This window comes from Natrix helvetica (assembly GCF_964273705.1).
Source record: "Natrix helvetica genome assembly, chromosome: Z".
NCBI lineage: Eukaryota > Metazoa > Chordata > Lepidosauria > Squamata > Natricidae > Natrix > Natrix helvetica.
In genome coordinates, this window is record NC_138554.1 from 106,210,146 (window position 1) to 106,227,403 (window position 17,258).

At 38.9% G+C, this 17,258-nt stretch overlaps 1 protein-coding gene across 7 annotated transcripts in view; it reads left to right on the plus strand.

Moving 5' to 3' along the window:
- Positions 1–17,258, plus strand: part of THSD7A (thrombospondin type 1 domain containing 7A) — a 342,001-nt gene that overhangs the window by 204,922 nt on the left and 119,821 nt on the right. For all 7 annotated transcript variants that reach the window (XM_081970895.1, XM_081970893.1, XM_081970890.1 and 4 more), the window contains 4 exons: positions 2,258–2,439; positions 3,976–4,044; positions 5,194–5,349; positions 8,500–8,703. In XM_081970895.1, coding sequence (XP_081827021.1) covers positions 2,258–2,439; positions 3,976–4,044; positions 5,194–5,349; positions 8,500–8,703 — 611 coding nt within the window. The remainder of the gene's footprint in view (positions 1–2,257; positions 2,440–3,975; positions 4,045–5,193; positions 5,350–8,499; positions 8,704–17,258) is intronic.

Here is a 17,258-nt window from a genome sequence, read left to right on the forward strand (position 1 = left end):
ATTGCCCCTGATACAATGAAGTTAAATGCCATCTTCTGTATACATTATAACTATTAAAATAAAAACACAAACATACCATACATCCTTTACCTTCTATATAATTGAAATTGAAAACCCAATATTGCACTATAACATAGAATTCAATATGGTTACTGCCCTGGGATAGAAGCTGTTTTTCAGCCTATGTCCTTGTTTTTATTATTCTGTACCATCTGCCAGATGTTAATTGTTCAAAAAAGGGGTGCTCAGGATGAGATGGATATTTAAGAATGTTTTCAACTTTCTTAAGACAGTAGGAGCTATAACACTCTTCCAAAGAGGTGAGAGGGCAACCAATGATCCTCTGGGTAATGGTGTTAACCCTTTGGAGTGCTGTCCTATCTGCCATTGTGCAATTGGCAAACCATACAAAGGTGCAGTAAGTTAGAATACTCTCTATGACATAGTGGTAGAAGGCTACCAGCAGTTTTTCATTCAGTTGTGGTTTCCTAAGAAGTCTCAGGTAGTATAATCTCTGCTGGTCCCTTTTGTACTGCAATGTGAGCGCCCCAGGTCAGGTCTTCTTTTATGATAACACCCAGAAACTTCCTTGCTATAGCTTCCATAGTACCAGAATAATTTCCAGAAAAGTTTTGATTCAAGTACCTCTTGCAAGATAATAATCTCCAGTTTCCCTCCCTGATGTCTAATACAGAATATTTATAATATAGAATTTGCTTGGGGATAAAATTATCATTTTTGTCCCTTTGGAGAAAACGAATACTTGTATTCATTTTCCTCGTGTGGCTTGAGGAAATGTTCCCTTGATATTTCCTTAAAGTATTTTTTGAGTAGAGTATTTTGTGGCATTTCTTTCTCTTCACAAGGATGATTGAGATTTAACTTACTGGAAATGTTGTGCCCTGGCTGATCGGAAGCTCACACGCTCTTGTCATTCATCAGCACTGCTGAGCTCAGTAGGAGCTTTCTGCAGAATTGGTTATCATCCTGACAAAGAAAAAATTGTAAATAGGTTACACACAGAGAAACATACATTTCAACAAAGAAAAATAGAAGATATGTCTTTCAAAAAAAAAAGGAAGATGTGCATAAATTGTAAAAACAAAAAACCTAGCACATACTTCACTTATCAAAAAGGAAATGTAGGTTTAAAAATATTTTTCATTCAACCCTTAACATTTTCAGAGCATAGATATCTTGGATATTATTTTATATTTGGTACCATTATTTAATTTCAAATTATGATTTCAGCTTGTACAGATCCAGAATGTTTTTCTTCCCAACCAGAAATTTGCAGTAGTAGTTGTAGATAATAATAATATTTTATTCTGTGAATAATTATCTAATTTGGCCTAAAACTCATAGTTTTAATATTTCCTTTGGCTTTAGCCAGACCAAATAGTATAATCTTATAGAAGGTCACTCATAATTATATTCTACTGTAATAAGTGAGCATCAGGAAATTTAGCAGAAAATTATAATGCCATTTCAACATAATTCCTATTTTAAATCGCTGGGATTTTTCTTGACTCAGTTAGTTAAGTCATTTAAATAGGATCTGCATTCAGTTTAAATAATTATTCACTTTTATTAATTCTATGTTCATTAATTATGCTTTAACAACTTGTAAACACAAATGACATTGAACAAGAATTGCTTGTCATGTTGCCAGTTTATGGCGGTCCCAAATTAAATCCCTAAAATATAAAGGTCTAAACTGAAGTTGCCATATTAATGGTTTTTTGCACAATTAAGTGGACTGAAAGTATCTGAGGCCAAAATAATATCACAAGTCGACGGCTTCCAAATATGTTCAAGTCAAAGTCATTTCAGTAGGATCTGAAATTTAATTAATCAGTGTCATTAATTTTACATAATGTTACAATCCGTTGTAACTAATTGAAAATTCAATGCTAGTAATTAAAACAAAGCATGCTCTTTGATCGCATGTGTGGCTTGCATGCATGTGCATGGCTTGAAAACGTCCCTAAATAAGATGGCATAGAGCTGGGTCAAGTGGGCGGACCAACCTGTGATTTCCACTAGCGGTTCAGGTGAACGGGTCTGAATTGGCTGAATACCACCTCTGGTTTTCTTCCATCTTCTTTTATTTTTTTCTTAAGAATAAGAAATAACTTTTGTGAAATCAGAAGAGAGAGCCACTTAATTAGTAACATTGGGAGCCATCTTCCTGGAAGAATTCTTCATGTTATTTCATTGTGCATTTATCTCCTTTTTCATTATTGTTGTTCTTTAGATATGGCTGGAGGACCACAGAATGGACAGAATGTCGCATTGACCCTTTACTTAGCCAACAGGATAAGCGAAGAGGAAATCAAACCTCTCTTTGTGGGGGTGGGATTCAGACTCGGGAGATGTATTGTGTGCAAGCGAATGAAAATCTCCTCTCTTATTTAAATACACTCAAGGAAAAAAAAGGTATGATCATCTCATTATCATGGAAGCTAAATCTTCTAAGGTAGATTTTTTTATTCTTTTAAAACTATATTTCATATCTGAAATATATTTTTGATCTTTGACATTCATGAAAACCTGTGGCATCATAGTTAATAATGTTAGCTATGAATCAGAAAAATTATGGTTCACATATTTCATTTGCCTGCCACTAGGAGTATCTATGTGGGATGCAGTGGCTCGGTGGCTGAGACACTGAGCTTGTCGATTGAAAGATTGGCAGTTCAGTGGTTTGAATCCTAGTGCCACTAAACGGGGTGAGCTCCCATTACTTGTCCCAGCTTCTGCCAACCTAGCAGTTCGAAAGCATTTAAAAATGTAAGTAGAAAAGTAGGGGCCACCTTTGGTGGGAAAGTAACAACGTTCCATGCACCTTCGGCATTTAGTCATGCCGGCCATAGGACCACGGAGACGTCTTCAAAGGCTCTTCGGCTTTGAAACGGTGATGAGCACCGCTCCCTAGAGCCAGGAACAACTAGTACATATGTATGAGGGGAATCTTTACCTTTAGGGGTGTCTATAAAGCATGATCAAAAAAGTTAAAAATCATATAGTATCATATTATTTGTTTTTCCTATAACATTGTAAAATAATTTCTAAATCGCAAATTGTAATCAATGCATGTGGTTTGAAGTTTAGAATAATCTAAAACACTCAGATTGTATTGTATGCATTAGGTTGTATACACTTAAAAATAATAATAATCTACATACTATATTTCAGGAACAGAGAATTGATTTATTTTATTTTTATCTGAATCTTGCTTAGAAGCCCACAATCCAATTCATCTACATATAATTCAATATATAATGTACTTGGAAGAATGTCTAGAAGACTAGGTAGCTAACTTTCAGTGTAATACAGAGATTTAAGTAAAAATACTGTACTTTTTGCTTACAATTTCTATAAAAGATAATGGGATGATATATATAGAATATTTGCAAACACAACTACAACAGCAACCAATCAAACCCTTCACTGGGAGAAATGGGTTTCTATGAATTTGTTTTTAACCTGAAAGACTGAATTTCTGTAGTTTAAGACCTCTTTGTTTGCATCAGTTAGCGTAAGATATATCTTCATTGGGCTGTAATAGGAAAAACAAAGCCTGTCTGGTTTTTAAATTCTGTGAAACAAAAACGCTTTTAAATCTAAGAAATCATTGACTGCTTATAGAAAGGAACCTTTTATTTCCTCAGAGATTCAACTAATAAAATGACAAACATTAAATTTATAAGTCTGCAGGGAGCAGGATGTTCTCATTAGAGATACTTATAATGAGATTCCTCTATATTTTATTAGAAGGGGGAAAGTGCCTAAATAAAATCTGGTCACAAAACAGTAAGTGGTTTTGTGTGTGTGTGTGTGTGTGGGTTGGTATCCTACTGTTCCACTGAGAATGCCATACCTCAAGTATAAACAATGGGTCAAATAATTTGTATTTAGGGCTATCCCCTTCTTTTCTGGTATTCATTGAGTCTTTGTCTACATTTTTTTCAGAAAGTCAGTCCCAGAGAACATCAAAAACTAGTGCTGCTCCACTTCTATCCATCACTTTTGAAATAACAGGTATGTAATTCACGCTGCGGTTCCAATCAAATATCTTGTAGGGGTCATTTCTCTATAGATGAATAGACTTTGGGGCTATAATTACAGATCTATCAAAGAATTTATCTGCATCTGGGTTAGGGTTTCTATGCATCTGGAATACTTGGGCTTTCAGTTTAAAGAGTTTGTATTATTAATACAAATATTAAAAGTGCATGCAACAACACTTCAGCATTGATGATCCAATATGCACAGATTAGGAATTAAATACACTACTAGATTAAAAATTAAGTACACTACTAGAAGGCTGTTATAAAAAGCATAAGAATGAAAAGTTGCTGCTAGGCATGTAATTCTTTAGTGGCTTTTATTATTTTAGGTGTTAATTTTTTAAAGCATTTATTTAAAATAATTGAAATAGTTTAACATACCTAGAGTGAAATAAGAACAGAAAATGTGAAATAAAAGACAGTAAAAACTGGAATATTACTAGTTGAAAAATGGTAAATATAATTATCTGACTTCTTTTAGGTTTATGTGAACAATGACACAAAGGAAAAGTTTTAAAAAGTACCTAAAGCATATTAGAACTAGAACATGACATATACAAAAGAGGATGTCATTTCAAAGGGCTATTTCTCCTTTAGAGAAGACTTGTCTTCATGTGGCTACCAAACAGCAATCTAGAAGCTAACGAATAGAGAGCAGGATTAATAAATTTGACTAGTCTCTTCCAGGCAACCAGTTCCTGAATGGTTTAGGAATCAGTCAATCAATCAGTCATCTGGCTTGGTGGCAAAATAAAGAGATACTTTAACAAAAGTACATGTACAAGGTGAAATAATCCAAATAACATTCTGGAGGTGGCATTCTTCACAGGTTGCAGTTTCCAGATCCATGAATCTCATTGTTTCCTTAGAATGCCCACTGCCACAATCCACATTATTTTTTAAAAATGGCACCAGACCGTCTAGGTTTTCTAGACATTTCTGAACTTTCCATAATGCTGTGTAAATTTAGCCTAGTAGAATTCATTGGCTGTGTTTCATCTGGATAAGATTAAAGAGAGAAGTTATCACTTTCTTGACTTTTTTGTCTTCGTGCCCCCCCCCCCCAGCAAAGCTGTCCTTATGTTTACAAACAAAACCCTTCATGTTTTGTCTTTTACAGCTTCTAAACCTGTGGATTGGAAACTCTGCACAGGCAATACTCCCAGCACTACCCAACTGTGCCACATCCCCTGTCCCATAGAGTGTGAGGTATCAGCTTGGTCAGCATGGGGGCTGTGTACGTTTGAAAACTGTGAGGACCAGCAAGCCAAAAAGGGTAGGTAGATTTTCTGAGTGTTATTTTTGCTGCATACATGGTTGAGGCATGATTACACTTCAGTGTAATCGGGATCGCATCTCACCTCATACATCCCTGCGACCAATCCGCTCCCACAGGGAGGGACTCCTCCGGGTACCGTCCACTAAGCAGTGTCAACGGGCGGCGCCCAGGAGTAGAGCCTTCTCTGTGATGGGCCCAACCCTCTGGAATGACCTCCCCCCCGATATTAGAACTACTACCGACCTCCGCTCCTTCCGACAGAAACTTAAGACCTACCTGTTCCAATTAGCTGGCCTAGCTGATTTATAGTCCCACTTTCAACCTCCTGGCAAACATCTTATTTTGGGTAGTTTTTAAGGGTAATTTTTAATTTTTATTCGAATTTTAATTTATTATTGTACAATGCATATCCTACCTCCTCCGTCTATCTATGTATCTATGTATACCTATATTTTTTTCTATCCACATTGTTTTTAATATGACTGTACACCGCCCTGAGTCCTGTTTAGGAAAGGGTGCGGTCTATAAATTAAAGTATTATTATGATTATGATTATGATTGATTCATAATTTCTTATTATTTCTTTTCTAGATCTTCTTATAATTCATGGTTTTTATAGTTTCTCTTTCCATTTATTTTGATGGACAGTACATCTTCATGACAGAGATGGGTTGCTGCCGTTTCAGCCGAACAGTAGTGGAATTCAAGCCTGGGTCGCAGAACCGGCAGCAACCTAGGCTTGCTACGCCCCCCAAACCGGTTCCTTCACCACCACTGGGCCGCTACCGTTTTGGTTTTTAGTGATTGTGCATGCGTAGTTCACTGTAAATTATTCTGCGCATGCGTGAACAATTTACATTGAATAGTGCACGTCTGGTGCTCTCAGGGGTTGCAAACCGGTAATAAAATCAGCAGCAACCCACCCCTGCTCCATCAGTTGTATTATACTTTACCCAAACAGTATTTTCATATTAGTCTACGAAGATCTTCCTGCTAATAAAGAAATGCCACATTCAGGAGTGTGGTGCAACTAATCCTGGTGAATTGTAACATTGAAAGGGTACAAATTCCTTGCTCTAAGCATTAATTACTTATGTTCCTCTCTAGCATGAGAGCTCATTCTTTCTATTTTGGAAGAGGAAATTTAAAAAATATCTAGACTTCCTATAATACCCCCCAAGGACAAAAGAACTGAATCCTAATTGAGAAACATGTAAGCAAGCAAACCTATATAAATATTTCATTAGTTGTTTTGTGACAGTTATTGTATAGGAATAAGAAGGAATATGGATGGGAGATCTAGTCTTTCCACCACTCTTCCTCCAGAGAGATAAAACTCTTTTAAATTCTAACATTAGGAAGGAAAATCTGTGAATTTATACATAGCAGCAGAGAGAGATATTACACAATTGTCTTTGAGGTGTCCTCTTAGCTATTAGAAAATTATTCTGCTCTCATTATTAGGTTTTTCTCTTTTTTGCTTTCATTTGCTGCTGCTTGTAAACTATTATAATCTCTACAAATCCCTTTATATCCTCCTTCAGTATTTATCATTCTTAATCCTCTTTATTTCTTTTCTCTATCAGTGTTATATGTCTACATTTTCAGGTTTTCAAAATATTCTTCTCTTCCAAGTTGGCATTCTCTTCCTTCCCTTTTCCTCTTACCAACTTAAATGTTGGTTTTTATTCTTTTCATGCTCAATTTATTCTTTTATCCTGAAACATATTTTCCCCTCAGAAAATCTATTTATTACTAAAACTCTAGTTGTTGTGATCTTTAATTTGGCTAAACAGAGCATTATAGGGCAACATTTTTTGAATCAAAGTAGCTCAACTGGGCTAATGTAAAAGATTATATCTGAGATTTGAGACACCTGAAGCCTAAAGTAATGAAATTTGAGAAAGTTGTGCTGCGTCAGTGCTACTGGTAGCGGCTGCTGCTGTTGTACTGCTGAGGTATTGCTGGAATCACATGATCTTCATTTTCAATGTCATTTGACAGTTTTCCAGCCAGGCTCAGAATCCCTCACTTTCTCTACCAGTTTCAGTGTGGCATACCTGTGCGTAGCTTTTCTAGTCCATGGCACTCTCTTTCACACTCATTGACTTGTGCTGCCTCTCCATGCACCTTCCCTGACCCACACAATACTTCATATGCACCAACATACAGTACAGCCTTCCTGACCCATGCAACATCTCTTCACACAAGCAACTCAGGCACCCTGACAAACTCAAAGAGCCACGGTGGCACAGTGATTAGAATGCAGTACTGCAGGCAACTTCTGCTGACCCCTGTCTGCCTGTAATTTGGCAGTTCAAATCTCACCAGGTTCAAGGTTGACTCAGCATTCCATCCTTCCCAGGTTGTTAAAATGAGGACCCAGATTGGTGGTGGTGGGGAGGTTGATATGCTGACTCTGTAAACCACTTAGAGTGGGCTGTAAATCACTGTAAAATGGTATATAAGTCTAAGTGCTTTTGCTATTGCTATTCCACTGACCCCCACTCTATGTGCTATCCTTGTTCAGAGCAGTACCTCTCAAACATCCATGCATCTGCCATGCATTCTTCTTTATTTGTATTATTCCCCATTTGCCATACTTGACCTGCATGGCACCTCTTAATACATCCCTGTGATTCCACACATACTTCTTACTCATGTTGTTCAAGTTACCTGAGCACTATTAATTGTATTAATGCTTGTTTTAGAATACATGGAAAATCCCTAAACTTTGATTATGTAATCAAAGTATCACAATTCAAATTGGATTAAACTCAGGAAGACAAAAGTAACAGGTCTTCCCTTAACCCTGATGCTCACTAGGTTATCAAATGGTATTGTCTCTTTTTTTAGCTTTCTCCACAGGGCTGATGTGAGAATAAAAGTAGTGAAGCTATGGGGATTGTTTTACTGCTTGTCTCTTGGGCAATAATAAGTAAAATAGTGTCTTCTATGATTGATATATTATTGTGGTTTTGGGGGGATAAACAATGACAAGTTCACCTTCCCAGTTGTATGTTATCATGCAGTTATAAGAAATATCTTACAATAGCTATTTGTAGGATATCGAGTTGTAGAATGGATTAAAAATGTTTTTGTCATATATAAAACCAAAATAATTGTTTCTTATTTTGGAAACTTAAGGTTTTAAATTAAGAAAACGTCGCATCAAAAATGAACCTACAGGAGGCACTGGCAATTGTCCTCATTTGGTTGAAGCAATCCCGTGTGAAGAGCCTTCTTGCTATGAATGGAAAATAGTGAGCCTGGATGAGTGTATTCCAGATAATGAGAAAGATTGTGGACCTGGTACACAAGTGCCTCAAGTAGTCTGCATAAGCAGTGATGGTAAGTTGTCTAGTTAGCATCCTGAAGTTTGACATTCATTGATTAGGGTTCCAATCTATTGTATGATAACCATATACCATGCCTGCATATAGTGTCAGATAATTTTACTTTTATTTGGACCTGATAGTCATCAGTTCATCATCTGAACAGAAAAACATTGTGAATGAAATTGTCCCATGTGATTATTATAGAGTTACTATGGAATATAGAATTAGCATCGAAGATCTGAAATGACAATTTGTTGAAGGAAACTTAAAACAAGTACTCAGTTGTGATGTACACCTCTGGACCATGGATATGTTCTTCTTCTATCTTCTTAGTCTTCAATCAATAATTGTAAATTAGAAATTTGGTGTAATTTAGAAATGCATTGATTGTTCATGTTCTAAAATTTAACATTAATAGATTTTCTGTTTTCAAGAAATGAAAACTGGATGGACATTAATCTAAATCATGAACCAGATATGGATGATCACTATATCTTTTGTAGAAATGAAGCATTTATGCTGATATCATGGTAGTTTGATGGTTGGCAGGGTGCAACTGATTTCTCTGAAATAGGATATGATGTGAGTTTTCCACTCACTTATCATAAATAATGTGCTTTTTATCAAAGGCCAGTTTTTACTAAGGTATCTGAATTTATTTCTCATCATCTTTAATAGAAGGGACCTTAGAATCATGTGGAAAGAAAAAGAAATCCCAGTTTCAAATTTTATTTAATTAAAATCTGCTTTAAAAAGAGGAAAGCAAAATGGAAATTTTGTGTAAACATTTCTTTGATTTTATTATTAAAAATTCAATACATTTCAGTTGAAATCATATTTCAAGTAAAATTGTGTCTTTTTCTTCTAACATTAGCCACTGATAGTTGTAGTTATAAAAGGATCTGAAGGTAAAATACTGTAACAACAATGCCATCCTTCCCACTTTATTATTATAATTACTTTACTTTAATGGCTATTTTGTCTTCAGCACCACAGTTAGGTAATATTTCAAGAGAATTGTGTGGAAATTCCTCAGTTCATACAATCCAAGAAGGAAAGGGAAGTTACTTGGGTATTTTCAGCTTTTGTAATCTGCCTCAATTGGCAGATTCCAGCTAACATGCAATAAAGAAAAAAAAAGATAGGAATATAAAATAATCATTATGTTTACATCCCACCTCTTTTTTATACACCTCACAGTGACATACATAATTCTCTTTTCTCTGCAAAGCAATCCTGTGAGGTGGGTTGGATTGAAGGAAATAATTTTCACCCATCCTCCATGCCTAAGGCAGGACTAGAATTTTTAGGCACCTCAACTACTATACCAGAGGTTTGCAACCTTAAACAGAAAAAAGAAAACACAGGGAGACACAAAACATGAGCGGACGTAGCCAACTTGGCATCACTCGCTCCCACACAGTCACGTGACCCTCCCCAGCCATGTCTATCCAGGTTTTGTGGCTCCCCTTGTTTTCTTTTCTGTGGGAAACAGGTCTCTCTCTCTCTCTCTGTCTCCCTCCCCCCTCCCTCTCTCTCTCCCTCCTCCCCCTCCCCCCTCTCTCTTTCTCTCTCTCTTTCTCATCTCTCTCTCTCTCCAACCCCCCCTCCCCCCTCTCTCTTTCTCTCTCTCTCATCTCTCTCTCTCTGTCTTAAAATATATTTTAAGGAAGCTATTTTCAGAATATGATAGCCCCTATAGAAAAGGCTTGGCAGTTTGCTCAGACTACCCAGACTTCAGATAAAGGGAGAGACACTTAGCACTCAACTAAAAAAAAATATTCTGTATAGAAGAGACATAGAGTCCCTTAACTTCTACTCCCAAATCAGTTACAGCACAATAAGAAAATAGGAAAATGACAAAAACCATGAATCGAAATCATGAGTAAATGTACCTGATAGTTAAATACAGAGTATCTATGAGGGGAAAAAAGCATAATTAAGTCCACAACCACACAATCAAACCTTATCCCACTTTTATATGTGATGTATTGTAGATCTAATTACTGGGAGTTCCTTGTGCTGCACAAGCAGCAGCTTGGCGCAAAGGCTAAGGTCATGACCGCTTCTGATAGTAATGTTGTTGGATGGTCCAACTGTCTGTAAAATACAACTGATTGTACAAATCACTGCCAAGCCAGAAGCCTTGTAAATGCTTCAGATAGGTTGAGGCAAAAGGTCACTTGGTACATATTTAACTGTTCCGCCAATGTTTTATAATTAAATTGGAAAGAGGGAATTGAAGTTGATTAGTTGCACACACATATTTGTAATGTAGTCTTGTGCAGTGGCTCCAGATTTGACTGAACAGTTGAATTGGGTCTCTTCTAGGGAAATTGAGAATTCAGTTATAAGGTTTATTTTTTATGTAAGTAGCTAAGGTAAGCACATATTTTTCTTATTATCTCTATCTATCTATCTGTCTGTTTGTCTTTGTGTGTGTGTGTGTGTGTGTGCATGTATTTTTTCGTAGATTTTCACGGGTATATGCAGGTCTTGGCGTAGTCGGGTCTTTTACCTTGTAAGATTAAGAGTATCTTGGTGACGTTTCGATGAGGTCCCACTCACCATTTTCAGGGTGGTGTCTTCAGCTTTGTGCTTGTGTGAGCAAAGCATGATCGGAGCTGCCATCTTTCTATAAAAATTGGTGAGGGTGTGTGGAGTGCTGGCTTGTTGCTGTAAGCAGGTTGGTTGGCTGTGTTGTTACATCTTGATTAGTTGATGGAGTTGATGTATGCAGATTAGTCGACTGTTTCATAACATCCTGTGTGACTGAGGTACTAGCTGTGTGCCCATTAGTCTTTTGTGTTGTAACAACTTGGGTAATGGGCTGTGTGATGACATCCTGAGCTCTGAGTCCTGTGCTGCAACATCCTGGGAGGTTCGCTGAGTTGTAACATCCTGAGTCTTTGCGTTGTAACTTCCTCAGTTCTGTGATGTAATGCCCTGAGCAGATGGCTGTGATGTAACATCCCAGGCTTTGGTTTGGCTCCGAGTTTGCAGTCTGGCCATGTGTTCATGGCATGTGTCAGTTTGCTTTGTGTGGGAGTCAGAGGGGGGTGCAACAGTTGGTGATGCCATCGTGGTTTAGCTTCTGGATAGTGGTTGCATTTCGTCTATGGGATGGGTTTGAATCTGGTGAGGGTGATTGGTGGTGACATCCTGGGTTGTTCTGGGTCGGTGTCGGTTTTCATGACTGGGACTCATTTGTTGACTAGGGCTAGTTTCCAGATGTTTGGTAGGCGGGAGGTATCATCACATTTATTCATGTTGTACGGGTGTTTCTATATTTCAATGGCTTCTATAATTATTCTCTTGTTGAAGTGTTCAGATTTGGAGATTAATTTGGTTTCTTCAGAATCAATTTCATGTCCTGTTGCTTTAAGGTACTGGAAAAGGGAGGAAGTTTTTTTTTCTTTTCTGACTGCGTTCCTGTGTTCTGCGTTGCATGCATTCATTCTCATATTAGTTTGTCCAATTTATGTGGCTGGGCAGATTTTGCATGGTATTTCATAGACTCCTTGGTTTTCTAGCTGGATCTTGTCTTTGGGGTTTCTTAAGATGTTGGCTATTTTTTGTTCAGGGCCAAAGGCTGTCTTGATATTACGTTTGTGGATAATTTTGCTGATTTTATCTGTGGTGCCTTGGATGTAAGGGAGGAGGGTGATGCCGTTGTCCTGTTCTGTGTCTCGGTTCCTGTGGGGGGTCTCCTTTTGTATTAGGTTAGTAATTGTGTTTCTTTGGAATCTGTCGGAAATTAATACATTTGTAGAGTGTGTAATTCAGTTTTCGGGTGGTCTTTGTTGGCTAGGGGTTTGGTTCTGGACATGAGAGTCTTGGCTAGGGAGTTAATCTGTGCAGGGTGGTGATGGGATTGTGCGTTTAAGTAGCAGTTGTTGTGTTGTTTTTTTTCCTGGTAGATGGTGTGTCCTAGGGAGCCTTTGGGTTTTTTGTAGATTAGGACACCCAGAAAGGGAAGTTGATTGTTAGCTTCTATTTCCATAGTAAATTGTATTTTGGGGTGTAGGCTGTTGATGTGTGTGAGGAAGTTGTCCAGTTTTTCCTTCCTGTGTGGCCAAATTACGAAAGTATCATCTACATATCTAAGCCAGTGTTTGGGTTTGTGTTCAGATTTATCTAAGGCATTGGTTTCAAAATGTTCTATGTATAGGTTTGCGATAATGGGTGCGAGGGGTGATCCCATAGGTGCTCCTTCTATCTGTTTGTATCTTTGTCCATTGTGGATGAAGTATGTGTTGGTTAGGCAGTGGTTGGTCAGATCTAAGATGTGCTTAGGGAGGTTTTATTTGTTTTGGATATCTGTCAAGGCTTCTTTAATAGGCACTTGGGTTAAGAGGAATATGACATCGAAGCTCACGAGTAGGTTGCTGGGTTGTAGGTTATATTTTTTTACTGTTTCTATGAAGTGGAGTGAGTTTTGTATGTGTGTGGTGTTGGATTCTGTGTAGGGCTGAAGTGGTTTGTCAAGAAATTTGGCAAGATTCTGAAGAGGTGAGCCTATGGAGCTGACTATGGGTCTGAGTAGTAGTCCTTCTTTGTGTATCTTGGGGAGGCCATAGAGCTTGGGGCATCTGGATGATTTCTCTCTGGGGATGATTCTTTGCTGGATCTCTTCACTGATGGGAGAGGCTTTTATTTTGGATTTGGTGTTTTTTTCCAGGTAGGTGGTTGGGTCTATGTTTAGAGGTTTGTAATTGGGGTCTTGGAGTAGGTGGGATAGTTTGGCTTGGTAGTCAGATGTGTTCATCACCACAGTGGCATTACCCTTTTCTGCTGAGAGAATGATTATGTTATTGTCTTTCTTCAAGTTGTTGAGTGCTTTTTGTTCTTCTTTATGTAAGTTGCTTCTGGGTGGATTACTGGAGCAGAGGACGTTGGTGACTTCAAGTCTGATTTTATTGGCTTCATCTGCGTTGATTTTGGTTAGCGTAGCTTCAACTCCGCATATGATGTTTTCAGTGGGGATGCGTTTGGGGGCGAGTGGAAAGTTGAATCCTTTGGAAAGGACATTGGTTTCTACTTTGGTGAGGGTCCTGTCTGATATGTTATGTACTGTTTGTTTCATGAGTTGCTGTGGAGGGGGGTTGGGCTTCTGGTATTTTTCTAGTCTGTGGAGTTTGTTGGTGTGTGTGTCTGTCTTGTGGAAGGTTTCTGTTTTGGCTCTCCAGAGAGCTAGTTGTTTGGATTTGTCCCAGAGTGCTGGGTGGATTTTATTACTGAGTTTGAGGTGAATAGTGAGTAGGTCCCTGTTGGTTTGGTCTAGTAGAAATATTTTCCTATGGAGTTCGTTTCTGATTAGGGCTAATTCAGTTCTTTTCAGGATCCTTTCGCCGGCTTTGGTTTTAGAATGGAATTTTAGTTGGAAGCATGTGGGGATCACGTTTTTGTCACAAAGATGGTGACTCTTCGGACTTCGAGTTTCTCATAGGTCCTGGTCAGCAGGAAGGTTTCCTCCCCGAAGAAGTAAGATATTTGTTTTCGTAGATTTTCAGATATGCAGGTCTTGGCATATTCGGGTCTTTTCCCATGTATGATTGAGAATATCTTGGCGATGTTTCAATGAGGTCCCACTTGCCATCTTTAGATTTGTGCCTTTGGGTTCGTGCTTGTGCAAGCAAAGCGCGATCGGAGCTTCCATCTTTATAAATATTGGTGGGGTGTGTGGAGTACTGGCTTTGTTGCTGTAAGCAGGTTGGTTGGCTGTGTTGTTACATCTTGATTAGTTGATGGAGTTGATGTATGCAGATTAGTCAGCTGTTTCATAACATCCTGTGTGGCTGAGGTACTAGCTTTGTGCCCATTAGTCTTTTTTGTTGTAACAACCTGGGTAATGGGCTGTGCGATGACATCCTGAGCTCTAGTGTAGTGATATCTTGAGTCCTGTGCTGCAACATCCTGGGAGGTTGGCTGTGTTGTAACATCCTGAGTCTTTGCGTTGTAACTTCCTGAGTTCTATGATGTAATGTCCTGAGTAGATGGCTGTGATGTAACATCCCGGGCTCCGAGTTTGCGGTCTGGCCGTATGTTCATGGCATGTGTCAGTTTGCTTTGTGTGGAGGTCGGAGGGGGGGTGCAGCAGTCGGTGCTGCTGCCATGTTTTGGCTTCTGGATGGTAAACCAACACTGGACCCAGAACAACACAGGACGCCACAACCAAACAGGCGTTTGGTTCTGGAGATGAGGGTCTTCGCTACGGAATTGTTCTGCGCAGGGTGGTGATCGGATTGTGCGTTTAAGTAGCAGTTGTTGGGAGGGGGGTTTCTGGTAGATGGTGTGTCCTAGGGAGCCATTGGATTTTTTGTAGATTAGGACATCCAGAAAGGGAATTTGATTATTAGCTTCTATTTCCATAATAAATTGTATTTTGGGGTGTAGGCTGTTGATGTTTGTGAGGAAGTTGTCCAGTTTTTCCTTCCCATGTGGTAAATTATGAAAGTGTCATCTACATATCTAAGCTAGTGTTTGGGTTTGTGTTCAGATTTATCTAAGGCATTGGTTTCAAAATGTTCCATGTATAGGTTTGCGATGATGGGTGAGAGGGGTGATCCCATAGGTGCTCCTTCTATCTGTTTGTATCTTTGTCCATTGTGGATGAAGTATGTGTTGGTTAGGCAGTGGTTGGTCAGATCTAAGATGTGCTTAGGGAGGTTTTGTTTGTTTTGGATAGCTGTCAAGGCTTCTTTAATAGGCACTTGGGTTAAGAGGAATATGACATCGAAGCTCACGAGTAGGTTGCTGGGTTGTAGGTTATGTTTCTTTATTGTTTCTATGAAGTGGAGTGAATTTTGTATGTGTGAGGTGATGGATTCTGTGTAGGGCTGAAGTTGTTTGGCAAGAAATTTGGCAAGATTCTGAAGAGGGGAGCCTATGGAGCTGACTATGGTTCTGAGTGGTGTTCCTTCTTTGTGTATCTTGGGAGGCCATAGAGCCTGGGGCATCTGGATGATTTTGAAGCCATAAAAATAGAGAAACACCCCCACAACATGAATAAATGTGATGATACCTCCCCCCTACCGGACCTCTGGAAATTAGCCCTAATCAACAAACGAGTCCCAGCCACGAAAACTGACACCAGACCCAGAACAACACACGACGCCACCAACAATCACCCTTACCAGACTCAAACCCAAACCTATCCCATAGAGGAAATGCAACCACCATCCAGAAGGCAAACCATGGTGGCATCAAAGTATCAAAGCCCGGGATGTTACATCACAGCCATCTGCTCAGGACATTACATCACAGAACTCAGAAAGTTATAACGCAAAGGCTCAGGATGTTACAACGCAGCCAGCCTCCAAGGATGTTGCAGCACAGGACTCAGGATATCACTATACTAGAGCTCAGGTTGTTATCATACAGCCCATTACCCATGTCGTTACAGCACAAAAGCCTAATGGGCACAAAGCTAGTACCTCAGCCACACAGGATGTTACTAAACAACTGACTAATCTGCATACATCAACTCCAACTAATCAAGATGTAACAACACACCCAACCAACCCGCTTACCACAACAAAGTCAGCACTCCATACACACCCCACCAATATTTACAGAAAGAGGGCAACTCCAATCACGCTTTGCTTGCACAAGCACAAAACCAAAGATGGCGAGTGGGACCTCGTTGAAACATTGCCAAGATCTCTCAATCTTACACAGGAAAAGACCCGAATACACCAAGATCTGCATGTATGTATGTATGTATGTATGTATGTATGTATGTATGTATGTTTGTATGTATATGTGTATATATGTATATATGTATACTTTTGTGTGTGTGTGTGTTTGTGTATTCGTAGATTTTCATGGGTGTAGGTATGCTGGTCTTGTTGTATTAGGTTCTTTTCCCATGTAAGATTGAGATTGTTTTGGCAATGTTTCGGCGAGGTTCCACTCGCCATCTTCAGGCTGGTGTTTTCGGCTTTGTGCCTGTGCGAGTAAAGCATGGTCGGAGCTGCTATCTCTCTATAAATCTTGGTGTGTGTGTGTGGAGTGCTGGCTTTGTTTCTGTAAGTCAGTTGATTGGCTGTGTAGTTGCATCCTGATTGGTAGATGGAATTGATGTTTGTAGATTGGTCGGCTGTTTCGTATCATCCTTTGTGGCTGAGGTGCTGGCTGTGTGCCCGTTGTTCTTTTGTGTTGTAATGACCTGGGTGGTGGGTGGGACTCATTTGTTGACTAGTGCTGGTTTCCAGATGTCTGGTGGGCGGGAGGTATTGTCTCTTGTTGAAATATTCAGTTTTGGAGATTAATTTGGTTTTGGTTCTAAAACTAAACTCTTCAACAAGAGAATAATCCTGGAAGCCATCGAAATAGAAAAACACCCTCACAATATGAATAAACGTGACAATACCTCCCATCTATCAGCCTGAAGATGGTGAGTGTGACCTCACCGAAACGTTGCCAAGACAATCTCAATCTTACACAGGAAAAGACCCGAATACAACAAGACCAACATACCTACCCCCGTGAAAAGCTACGAAAACATATACACTATATTACCAAAAGTATTCGCTCACAACTGAGTCTAATTATGTGGATGGGTGA